The sequence below is a fragment of the Silene latifolia genome, chromosome 3 (assembly GCF_048544455.1).
Source record: "Silene latifolia isolate original U9 population chromosome 3, ASM4854445v1, whole genome shotgun sequence".
In the NCBI taxonomy this organism is placed as follows: Eukaryota; Viridiplantae; Streptophyta; class Magnoliopsida; order Caryophyllales; family Caryophyllaceae; genus Silene; species Silene latifolia.
The window spans coordinates 12,845,767-12,859,513 of record NC_133528.1 but is presented as its reverse complement, the minus strand read 5'-3'; the positions used below and the strand labels follow the sequence as shown (position 1 = coordinate 12,859,513).

General features: G+C 30.6%; 1 protein-coding gene across 1 annotated transcript; it reads right to left on the bottom strand.

The window, feature by feature from the left end:
- Positions 1–3,077: 3,077 nt before the first annotated feature.
- LOC141645920 (germin-like protein) lies at positions 3,078–4,084 on the bottom strand. Its single transcript, XM_074454072.1, has 2 exons — positions 3,994–4,084; positions 3,078–3,640 (listed from the first exon to the last, which is right to left on the bottom strand). Exons 1-2 carry the CDS (start codon positions 4,079–4,081, stop codon positions 3,084–3,086), a joined length of 645 nt encoding a protein of 214 aa, XP_074310173.1. The 5' UTR covers positions 4,082–4,084; the 3' UTR covers positions 3,078–3,083.
- Positions 4,085–13,747: the final 9,663 nt, after the last annotated feature.

The window sequence follows — 13,747 nt, the reverse complement described above, 5'->3', positions numbered from 1 at the left end:
TGAGGTGCAGGTCCTTGCAACAAAAGCAAGCTATTGCTACTGTACTTGCTGCAGCAGTGTATGTCATTTGGTGGTGCAGGAATAAGTGTCGAATGGAAGAATCAGTTCCTCTGCCTAAGGTGGTGATGGAAAGATGTAAGAAGGAGATTCAGATGAGGTTCAGTAGTTGCAGGCAGCTGTCTAAGTTTTCCAAAACAAATGCTTGGTTTAACAGAATTTGAAATACATGTTGATGAGTAGTATTGAGTTTGCCTGAGCATAAGGCATAATTGTAAGAACTAAACATTTGTATGGGTGGTTTATGATCTTTAATGAAAGCTTACATTTTCCCAAAAAAATAAATAAATTACTTTCCTGTCTTGGTCGTTTGTATAACTTTAATTTTGACACAATCATCATATATTTCTTTAATGCAATAGTCAAAGGTGCTGATGTGGCATCATAGTTTTTCATTCAGAGTTGATGTGACAGTTAAATAAAGCACAATTAAATAAGGGAAAAACAAAGACTAATTCAAACCAGCCATTTAATAAAAAACTAGTTTAGCTCCCGTGCAATGTATGTACGGTATATATAGAGTTTTTACTTTTTTTTAGTGTATTATACTTATGAAATATAAATTAGCTAATCTTTTTCTTTTACCTTCTCATCGTTATATTTTGATTTGAAAAATCAAAGTCTAAATCGTATTAATCATGAAATAGGTATTTTAATGAAAGTTTTCCTATTTCCGAGAGATTAATGGTGTTATTTTATAAAATTTTACTGATAATATATTTTTAGCCGCATCTTTTTATCGTAGAAAATGAATGAATTTTTTCGTATGATACTTTAAACAAAAAAAAAGAATTCCTTTTTATATCATAAAAAGATTGGAGATAATTTCGTGTAGCATGTAAAATACTAAATGAAATAAATATATAAATCTGAAAGATCATGTTTATTATAGTATACCATACTTATAGAATATGCTAAAAATAACTAAACTTTATTTTAGGAAATATGTTTAGGCGGGAAAATTTGGAGTTTCGCCTATTCATTTAGTAAATAGGGGATTACTCCGTATTACAAAATACTAGGTAGTATCCCGCGCTTCGCGTGACCTGTTTTAAAATTTTATTAATAAATTGAAGAAAAATAATAGAATTCATATAGGACCTTTAATATATTTACTTACTAGGTTTAGTGCCCGGCTTCGCCCGGGCTACCTCTATTTACCGTTAAATTTTATTTTCAATGAAATAAACTATGTTGGAGTTGTCTAACTCACACGTTTACTATTTGTAATATATTTTTCTACGACATATCTTGTAATTATGATGAAATGTAAAATTTATTTTCAAATTATGAGACACGTTCACTGCCCCGTTATTAATATTATTACTTTTACGACATTCTTTCTTAATATTATTACGTTCACTATTCCCGTGGTTACTATTGTTTCTTTTACTAATTCCTCTATTTTTTTTTCTGTTAAATTCATTATTCCCGTTAATTTTTCCGGCCTATATTTAAATAAATAAACTATTTCTTTGAGTCGATTGGTTATTTAATTGTTCATACTTTTTCTCATTGTTACCACTCTTACTTTCATTACATTCGTAGTTATTTTCACTACTCTCACTATCATTATTATAACTCTCACTACTCCCACATTAATACCGCTAATTTTATTAATCTCGTTGTTGCTACTATTACTTTTACTACATTTAATTTAATGTATAATTCTATAATGATACTAATTAATTCCATAAGTGGGGCATGTTAATTTTAAGAAAAATCACTATATTCTTGTGTTCTCTAAATTTAATTACTTTAATTTAATGTAATTTCCATAAATATTCTTTATCAAGATATCTTTATATTATATTTTTAACCAAAACTATATAATATTTACATTAAGGTCACTTTATCAGGTCCATCACACGGTGCTATCGATTTAAACTATATAGTATAATTAATTTGTATAGATTTCTTTAATTACATTGAAGTCCCTTGGTTTCTGGAATTAATATATAGTATTGATAAGTAAAAATAAATTAATTTTTCTCAAATTTAATTTTCTTAGGTTTAACTTCAATGTTTTAAAATAAAATACATATAATTTTAATTAAAACTAATAAGTGATAATTGATTATGCATGATTAACGTTTTATAAAAAAAATTGTGACTGATCAAATATCATTGTTTGGGTTTAATTGTGCCCTAATTTGTTAAAGCCCTAATTGTCTGGGTTTAATTTGCCCTAATTTTGTTTTTAATTTGTAATAACAGATTAATTGTAATACCTCCTTTTATTGTGGGATTGGTTGTGTTGTTAGGGATTGAAATGGTAGGTGGGTCATAGGATGGGCGCGTCGTAGTCATGCCTTGAACCCTTTGTGTAGCGAACTTTACGCCATTAGAGACGGAATTGAGTACGCGGTTAAGTCCAACGGTATTTTTGTTATCAGCTCCGATTGTCAAGTTGCCGTTAACCTCATTTGTTCCACTATCACCCCTTTGTGTCCACTTGCTAACATTGTCATGGAGTGCAGAGAACAATTAAAAGCCTTTCCATACTTGAAGATCCTATTCGAAGGAAGATTAACCAACTTGGTTGCTGATTCTCTCGCTCGTTTCTCGCTTCATGATCAATCATCAAACATGGGAAACTTTTGTTGGAATACTGTACCGAGCTTTGTTAACTCTTTTTGTAAAATTGATTCCGCCATTGTAACTTTATCCCCTAACCCGCCCCCCTAATGTACTCTTGTAACTTTGTAGTTTCTATTTAACTTATCGTCCCATTTCGCCAAAAAAAAAAAGATTAATTGTAATTATTGTTATTTCTATTCATTGGAATTAAAATTCGTATTTCTTGAATTAGGTCTTATTGATGTTGACTTTGATTTTGAATTGTTTAAATTAGTTATAGAAGACAAAACTTCTTGAATTAAAATAGTGAATTCGTAATTAATTTTATTAATTAATGTTGACGGAAACTTTATTTTAATGAAACAATACAATCAATGGCATTACAATATGAAAGAATTATTCTAGCATGAACGAAAATATAGGAATCATCAATTGTCGGAGCGAAATTAGGATCCGGTGGAGAACTTGGACTGAAGGTACTTAACAAGGCCAGCATCAAGCTGGAACGCCTTGGAAAGAACATCAACGGAAATAAGTGGGTCGGAACCAAAGACCGCGTTAGGAATAGTGACTACACCCGGGTTTTGGCTACTCAATCCTGAGAAGGCAACTGCAGGGGTTTTGCCATTGTTAAGCTGGAAGTGAATAAGGCCTTGTGGGAAAACAAATACGTCGCCCTTGTTAAGCACCTTAGTGAACAACTTGTTGCCGCCATTGGCCTGGTTTGAGGTGACGAAACCCATGTAGATAGTACCTTCCATGACGCTGAACACCTCTGTCGCGTGAGGGTGAGTGTGGGGTGAAATGAGCCCGTATGGTGCAAAGTCGAGCCTAGCAACGGATATGCCAAGGGTGTTGAGTCCTGCTACGTTCATTGGGTTTACTAGAGTCACGCCGGATCCAAGCATGTTGTTAGTATTGGCCGGAACGTCTAACCCTTTGAAGTAAAAATCATCTGGAGTTGCTTCGTTTGGGTTCTTGCATAAGAGCCCATTTACAAACACTGTAAAGAGATAACCGGATTTTTATTAGTTTTTGCAAATCATGTCGTATCATGTACGTTCAAAATAATACGAATTAAATCAAATTTAAATTATGTACTCGTAGTAATATAAAGTTTCAGGTTTACTCTTGTTTATTCAACGTTTTAACCATAGAAAAAGTGGATTATACCACTCATGACCCGTAATAGCAAGGGAAGTAAACTAGTAAATTTAAAGTGACAATATTGGAATATTGTGGATTATAATGCTCCCTCCGACTTTATTATCTATTTATAGATGATTAAAGAATCCCTCACAATAAACAAAAAAAAGTAACAAATGATTGAGACAAAAGGAGTATAAGATATTTTACTTGCTTTTGTAGGATCACTTGTTGCAACACAGAAGTCTTGTAGCTGGGACGGATCGGTGGCATATGCCAAAGACACAAGTATAGCCATGCAAGCAATTGTTGAAAGTTGTTGGATTAATCTCCCCAAACTCCTAATACTAAATGGTGAAATAAGTGTGTTGATGTTACAATGTAAATGTAGATGGATTACGTTTTACAAGAAAGAACATACAATGCACTATAAGTTATGAGATTGTTTTAATTAGAACAATCAATAACTTGTTGGAGGTTTTGAGATTAGTGTAGTATAAACAGCTATTGGTGGTAATAGTTTTTATACACACAAAAATATATAGAGACAAATTAATATAAGTTGGTGAGAATATTTCTTGTTGTAGAAGAGAGAAAAGAGAGTGTTCAACATCCTTTAGAAATAATAAGAGTGAGTTAAAGTTTGAGAGGGAGTGACAATACAGGTGTGTGATTGTACTCTAGGAACTTTGTAATTCTTATTAGTAAATTAATTTGTCGAGAGAGTCGTGGTTTTTCCCTTAGTTGAGAAGGGTTTCCACGTGAGAAATTGTGGTGTCATTTTTATTTGTTTTTTACTTACGGTTGTTGTTTGTGTTCCATCCTAGTATCGTTGTTGGGTGAGACTATATATTCTTCCCGCACCGGGTTTACAGGACGCTTCCCCAACAAAAGTAAAAGCTTTAGAAATGCCATTATTGACGTATTGGACTATATATTTCTTAGTTTTTCTTGTAGAAAGTGAAGATTTTCGAAGTTAATTTGATGGAGTAATATTGAAAAACATCTCTTTTTATAGCATTAGATGGAAACAGTAGGGGAGTTGAACTGGTCGTTAAAGTTCTACGATAAAACTATTGTAAATCAAAAGTAATGTAAAATAATGAGAAAAGATTACCGTGTTAGAATAACTGGTCTTGTTACAATGTTGGATTATGGATTTGGAAGATTTATTATTAAATCAAACTTTAAAAATGTCTTTGATGAGGATCGATCCCATAACCTCTTGGTTTGAATACCCTTACTATTACCACTATGACACATTCATCTTGCTGTCAATTTTGCATATCTTTTGATATATATCTTTGTTAAGACCTGAGTTAAAACAATATGTACATATAATCATTATTAATTGTACTTCTAACTTATATTCAATGTACCTTCAGTATTAGATCAATGTACATACTAGGTTAGTTAAATGTACTTGATAAAAATTAAACTAAAATTTTATATACCTATCGTATTTATTATTTGTAATTATAATTTATATAATTAATATAAAATTTACATTCATTATAGGGCATATTATTATAACGAAAAATATTTAGTAAATTGAGGCGAAATTTTTTTATTATTATAATATTAAAAATTCAGGTATTATTACGAAAAATTATTATAACGCTCTAGATGTCATGTGTAAATATATTATTAAATTGTACGTCGAAAGTATTTCGCCTTAATTTCCGTCTTATAACTCATTAAGTGCATCTTAGATATATAAGGGGTACATATATAAATTTAGGATCCGGTGAGAACCATACACTACAAAAGTAACGCGGGAAACTGACGGATTTTCCATACCGTCAGATAATTCGGGAAACTGACGGATATTCCGTCAGTAAAAAATACTGACGGATATTCCGTCAGAACTCAGAATCCGTCACAGGTTACTGGCGCGTTGAAAAAAGCAATGGCGCCATCACAGCCTGACGGGTTTCTGACGTTATCCGTTAGCTATACAATATTACTGACGGAAATCCCGTCAGATGTCCCCTCCCCAGAACCTGGGAAAACTTCATTATTGATAGAAAAGTCCTTACGGAAAAATCGTCAGGAAAGTCAATATTTTGTTGACTTTCCGTCAGGAACTTTTAAAACACGGGTTCCTGACGGGTTTTCCGTCAGGAGTTTCTTTTGCCAGAATTGGCCAAAAGCCAATAATTGAGAGGAAACTTTATTTTTAAAATAACGACATATTTGGACTCGACGTACAATTTAATGTCTATATAATATATTTCTTGGTAAAAAAATTATAAGTTAGACAGAAATTGAGGCGAAATACATTTGACTAATTTTCATGCACCTAATAAATATTTTTCATGTATGTAACACTTTTCATGAACCTGGTACTCGTTTTCATGCATCTACAGCCTGTTTGAGTGTGTCATTGTATTTTTGTACACTAAGTATATATATTTTTAATATAATAAATAAATTAAGTTTAACTACATCCAATATTAAACTTGAATGAACTAAATTAATGATAATGAAATGGGTTATGAAAACTATAAAGAGATAAATAAAATAAAAATTCTCGACAGATACAATATTTCACAATACATTAGATTTGTACTTTAGTTAGTGAATAATACTAATCGCTCTTAAATAATATATTAGTATAATATTTCATATTTATTTAAATATATAACTCTAATAAATTTATATAATAAACTAATATAAAATTTGATTTGATAAAATTAAGTAAGAGACAGATTTAACAAATATAGTATTTGATATATTTATTGAAATTAGAGTTGTTCATGGACGGGACCCGGCCGACCCGCTAACAAAGAGGGTTTGGACAACATATTTTCCAAATGTCCGGCCCACGAACCCGCTCAAAACCTGTTAACAAGTCTGTGGGCCAAAAAATCATACTAGCCCGGTTCACGTCCGCCCTGAGTCCGCATTTGACTACCTTTAATTTAAATATATAAGTCTGATAAAATTGTGTAAGTAGCAAAAGTGACTCTATTAATAGTTAAAATAATTGTAGCAACATTTGATGTAATAAATATGATAGTATTCACCAATTTGAGTGGTAAAAGTGACAATAATAGGAGACAGAATAGTGAAAGTCATAGTAGCAAGAATGAGAATAGTGAAATTAACAGTATTAAATGCGAGAGTAGTGAAAATAAATAAATAAATATAGCGGGAGTAGTGAAAATAACAGTAGTGACAACAAATGTTATAAAAGTAACAATATGAACAACGAAGAAAGTTAGCTAACAATTCAGTCTAAGAAAAATATTTTATTTATTTAAATATATAAGTTTGATAAAATTAACGGGAATAGTGAATTTGACTATAAAAATAGCGGGAATAGTCAAAGAAACAACAGTAATCAAAGGAGTAGTGAACGTAATAGTATTAACAGGGGTATGTCGTGGACGTAATAATATCAATGACGGGAGAATAAGTGATCGTGTTTTATATAATTTGTTGATAAATTTTAATCTCATCATAATTTCAAGATATATCATAGAACAATATATTATAAATCGTAAATGTTTGTGTTAAAAAATACGAACGCAATTATATTTTATAAAAAAATAAAATTTAAATGATAAATAGAGGTAGCCCGATGGGGCCGACACCAAACTTAGTTAAATGTAAACTAACGGTACAGATGATAATTATCATAAGTAAATAAAATATTTTGTTCAATTTTTTTCAAGTATACTTAACTCAGTAAATTTATTACATTAAATATAAGCGAGAAGTATATATTTAATAATTATTATAAGTAAATATTATTTTAACTCGGCTTTTAACATACAAATAACAAAAGAGATACATATTTAGCAAAAAGATGAATTTGTCACAATGGTAATAGCAAGTGTGTATGCTTCAAGAGGTCATGGGTTCGAGCCTTACCAACAACATTTTTTTATCTATATAGTTAATCAGAGTAATTTAAGAAGTTAACCACACATCTAAAATTACTAACTTAACCCTACACTAACTAATTGATGTTAACTCTAATTTGCCACATGTCGCGATGTCATTGGTCGTGTATGGCTTTTTCCATACACCTCGTGTATGTGTAGCCTTTTTGTGGATTTATGGTGGTCAAAGTCAATTAATCTTACATTATCGTTGACTATTTCATTTTTGTTGTTTGATGATAGAGTTGGCATAAAGAGCCGCGGGCCGGTGGGCGGCACGGCCAGGCACGACCCACAGCACGGAACGGCACGGCCCGACGAGAAAATCGAGGAAGCACGGGCACGACACGAATGGGCTTTGGACGGGCTCCGACGCGATTTTCATCAAAAATCCGTGCCTAGGCACGGCACGGCCCAGGCACGGTGGAGCCCGGCACGCACCAGGCACGACGGGCTTGGCACAGCCCGGCACGAAGAATGGCCCATTTATTATTATCTATAAATACTATTAAAAGGCTACCTTAAAATGTCCAATTAAGTCCACGTAGACAATGCCACGTAGGATAAAAAAAGCCACGCAGACATTTGAAGCCCACCTCAGCCCCATAACCCAAATGCCACATACACATTCATACCCAATTACCCCGTCTCTTATCATCACTGTTCCTACCGACAACGACAATCCCCGTTTTTCCGCTCATTTTGTTAACCGGCATTAATTTAATTCATTTATCTATAAATTAATTTAGTTCACTTAACTATAATATTAAAAGATATTATCTATATTCTTAAATGATTTTTGTATATTAAATATATTGTTTTCCCAAATTTATGTAAACCTTAGAAATTACATCAAAATTTCATAATTTATAGTTAATATTGACATTTTAATTGAAATTTTTGTGATAAAACATGTTAACAAAATTTATAATTTATAATTAAAATTGAAATTTTTATAATAAAATATGTTAATAAATTAATTAAAACTCTTCATATTACTTACCATCCACCATTTTTATTAACATTTTTTCCTATTTAATTCATTTTTTTAATTAAATACGGAAATAAATTGATTAAAACTCTTCATAATACTTAATACCCACCAAATTAATTAAAATTTTTTCCTATTTAATCAATTTTTATAATATAATATGTTAATAAATTGATTAAAACTCTTTATATTACTTAACAGTTAACACCAATAATTTTCATTAACATTTTTTCCTATTTAATTCACCTCTTGAGTTTCTCGGTAATCAATTATCTAATTAAATAATACCACAAAATAAATTAAAAATAAAATTAAAATATTGGATTTTATGGTTGTATAATGGCTATAAAACCTATAATAGTTTCTATCTATAAAATCTTATTAAAAGGCTAACAAAAAAATGTGACATTGCATGTTTAATTGTGATGTGACAACTTTTAATGTGACATGGTAAAAAAAAGTGATATGGATTACCAATTTAAGAAAATTAAAAAATATAAGGTAAAAAAAGTTAAAAAAATATAAGGGATAACACACAAAAAAAAGAAAAAATAAATTGTAAACCATTGATCTCCTCTCATAATTTTTATTTATTTATTTACCGTATTTATTTAATAACCATTATTTTCTTTATTTAATGAAATGACCTTTTAACTTTCCCTTCATCATTACTATATATACTCCGTATTTATGTACCATATTTTTTTTCTTTCATTCATAAAATTTTGAGAGAATTTGTATTAGAATTTTTCATATATATAACTATTATATTCACCCTAATTTTCAATTTTATTCAAAAAATAGCACCTAAAGTATACATAGAAAAGTAAAGTAATTGTTTTATTTTTTATTTTTCTTATGTTTTGTATTAATTTGTTATTATTTTTTGTGTTTGTATTAATATTGCAGGAGAATGAATTTCCAACTTTATTCAAAAAATTGGTAGGTAAGGTAAAGAACTAAATTATTTATTTCGCTTTTTATTTTTATTGTTTTTGAATTAATTAGAATCTTATTAGTTACTTTTTTGTGTTTATATTAATATTGCAGGAGAATGAATTTTCAACTTTATTCAAAAAATTGGTAGGTAAACTATACAATGAGAACTAAATTAATTGTTTCACTTTTTATTTTTATTATGTTTTGAATTAATTAGAATTTTATTAGTTATTTTTTTGTGTGTGTTTGTATTAATATTATAAGAGGATGACATAGTCACATATCAATAACAATGCACGAGATTTGAAATAATGGCTATGGATCTTCTTTACAAATTTTTTTCTTGGTTTGGATGACTCTTTCATTTTTGTCAGTTTTTCATTTTTCTACAATGGTGTATTAGAAATATCGAATGGTAGCAAAAATCTTTAATAAGTTGTTGACATGTTGTTGCATTATTGTCCTTCACTCTTTCCTACACTTTAGTCTCCTTTGTAACACTTATGTTTTATTTTTACTTTGTCAAACGGGTTACAAATCAAATTGTTTAGCCAAATTACGATACACATGTCAATTTGATCTTATCATAGTGTTATAATGTGCATAAATAGTAATTAGTTAGAAACCGATTCTTATTCTCCAATTCATTGTTTCAATTCCAATGTGTAATTAGTTTTGCTCATTTTATACTAATAATAATAATAATTATTAGAGTTCACCTATAAAGTTTTGATCCTTAATTTACTCTCTTACTTTTTGTCCCATATCTAATCTTATATATACTACGGAGTATATTATTATAACACAAAATGTGATATTTTAAATATATGTAATCTTTCCTTGGAATTATTTGGAATAGTTGTTAAAGTTGCTCACATAAAAGTTCACGACCGTTCTTTGCAAGATAAACATAGGGCCAAGTACTTTAAAATGCACGAAAACGACAATAAAAACAGTATCTTCATTCAAGCAATAAAGAGGCAAAATGCAATGTTTGTTGGTGAAAAAAACCATTCATATTCTATAATCTTTAAGCCAGTCAAAGCAATGGTTAAATAATAAAGAGACAATTGAAGAATCGTTAATTAAAGAGACAATTGAAGAACCATTAATTGAACAAGCAATTGAAGAATCATTAGCAACTCAAACGAGAAAATTGAGAGTCATTGATTTTCTTTCTATAAAATCTCATCAAAATACCAATTCATATTGTCTTATTGGATACCAGGTTGTCGAAACCAACATTACCCGTCCTTTGAAAACAAGGGACGACAATGGAGCGCAATTTCATGTTCCAATACTTCTATGGCGTCAAGATTGTCCATAAGACCAGAAGTACCCGAAAATTCAATTTGACGGATTGTGTCCTCGCTTCAAAATAACCAAGCTATTCACATTTTGGTTTGCGTACCATGCAGAATCAAAAATCTGGTGTATTAAACTTTTGGTTTAAAATACCGGTCCCTCGGTCGTGTTTATTTATTTACTTTTTTTTTTTAATTATTTGTGAGTGGTTTTTTAATTAAAATTAAACAAATGATTGAGAGGGGGACTACTCCATATAAGTTATTCACAAATTAAACACTTAAACACAATCAATTATTAACGATCCCGTGATTTTCACGGGCTCCAAAACTAGTTTATTAAATAAAAAGTACAGTAACTTTTAACAAAATATATATTTAAGCCATTAATCATGATTTATTAAACTAAAAGTACACTAATATTTAATAAAATATATATTTAAACCATTAATCATCATTTATTAAACAAAAAGTACTAAAAATATATCAATTATATAACGTTTTTTATTTAAATAAAAAAAATATTAAAGCACATGAGCCGACCCATGGACAAGGCACGAAAAGCCCATGGGCCAGGCACGGCCCGAGCACGAAAATGACCGTGCCTTGAGCGGGCCGCGGCGTAGGTTTGGATCAGTGGGCCTGGCACGGCACGGCCCGAGAAGCCCAATATCCGTGCCTGGGCCGGGCCAATTTTTGGGGAAGGCACGGTGGGCCGGCACGCGGGCCGGCACAGCACGGCCCATTGCCAACTCTATTTGATGATCTTCTATAGTCTTGGATCATTTATTTTCATCGTTTATGTATTTTTACGACTCTATTTGACAAGATATTTTAAGTGATTTATTTTTGAATTGACCTAGCAAATAAATTAGAGCTTGTCATGTTTGTATTTGTCTCAAGTTTAAACGGATTACTATTTTTACCAATACTTTAACCTTAACCCGTCCCAATGACATAACGGGTCATTTGTCTTAACCGTAACTCAGCCCATTTAATTTATCTATAACTCAACCCAACCTGTGTAACTCATTTATCTTTTAACAAGTAATTTTGAACCCACTTAACCCGTTTAACCCAATAAACTAATAAAATAAACTAAGCTTTATAGCCCTATTATCCCAAAAATGATGAAGGAAAATGCTTATTTTTAAGTTGTTTGGTTGCATTATGATTCAACCCAAATTATATTATGACACTTTTAAATAATTGGATTATTCGTGTCGGGTTCGTGTCAAAAGAGCTCAACCCTTAACCCAAACCATTTAAGTATCGTGTCATATCCGTGTCAACTCAGTTACTTAAATGGGTCACAATGTCTTACCCTAACTCGTTAACTTCGTATCTTGATGTCGTGTCAATGATTGTCACCTCTAATTTATTTACCGAAGTAGCTTATTTGACCAAAGTTTCAGCTAACTTATTTTTTGTAGGTATTTGATAAGTACGGAGTAGCTTATTTAACCAAATAAGCTACCTGAAATGAAATGCTACCTACGATATTATTTGAGAAATGACGTATCTGATGTATATTATCTTCCCTTTGTACCCATGTAACCTATAATTAGCTATATTTTCAGCTAGTTTAATTGGCAAACATTTTTTTTTATATAAAATCAGTGAGCTTATTAGCTAGTTTATAATTTTTAGCTAAATTTTCAGATTTCAGTTAACTTTTCGGTTTTCAATTACCTTTTCATATTTCAGCCACTTTTTCACATAGTTTTACCAAAAAGAGCCTATTCCTTTGTACAATCGTTGGTGGTCGGATACGAGTATGGTTATTGACCAACTCCGTTGTACTTGCTCGTGATCTATTGAATTACTCTCTCTATTTTAATCATTTGTTTATCTTTAGTTAGAATATCCTCATAAGTGAATGAGACGAAGAGAGTAATAATTTATTTACTTCAAATAATCGATTTAACGAGACATACTAAATTATACTCTGTAATAGATCAAATCAAATTTTGTCAAAAATAAATAACAATAGAATTATGGAATACATATATAGCTGACTTATCATGTAAGTTGAGCGGTGAAGATGTATTAATCTTCTTTCAGTATGCACAAATCCGTAAACTTAAAATTGTTCAAGTATTGTAGATGAGATCGACAAAGGCTAATTCTTTAAGAATAACAAAAAACTTGTCCCATTCTATTAAAGTGAGTGATGTTTATAATTATGATATAGAAATTATCGTCTTAAGAGACACCAACTTTTACTGAAGATGGTTGAAAAACTTATCTAATTAAAGTTGTAATAACTTTTCAAAAATCAGCTACAGTATATTGCATGCATTGGATATAAGTTCATCATGATTGTACAATGGGTAGGTCTCAAAGTTGTACCCTTAGTTTGTACGAAGTACCATTGAGCAACAAGCCAACTACGTATACTTAAGCGGGGAAGTAGTGATTGACCCCCATAACTTTGTGCAATTGTGAAATTAACCCCCATAACTTTCAATTGGAGCGATTAGACCCCATAACTTACAGTTCCAAGACTATACAACTGGATGTACAATGAGCATTGTACATCCAAGGTTATTTTAGTCTTTTTCCAAATGCTTTTACAAAAAAAAAAAAAAATAACGTAATCCAATTTTGAATTCAATCCTCCTACTTTTTCTGACTGCTTCCATATTTTTCTAACTCCTCTCCATCTTCATCCATCATCCACTTAATGAATCATATTTTCCTTTAAATTATTATAATGGAACAAATCATATGACGTGACTCTTGAGGAAAAAAAATTTTTATCCAAAACTTTTAATACATGAAAATAGTTGAAGCTCGTATACTTTTTACATTAGCTCATATTTTTATCTTTATAGCTC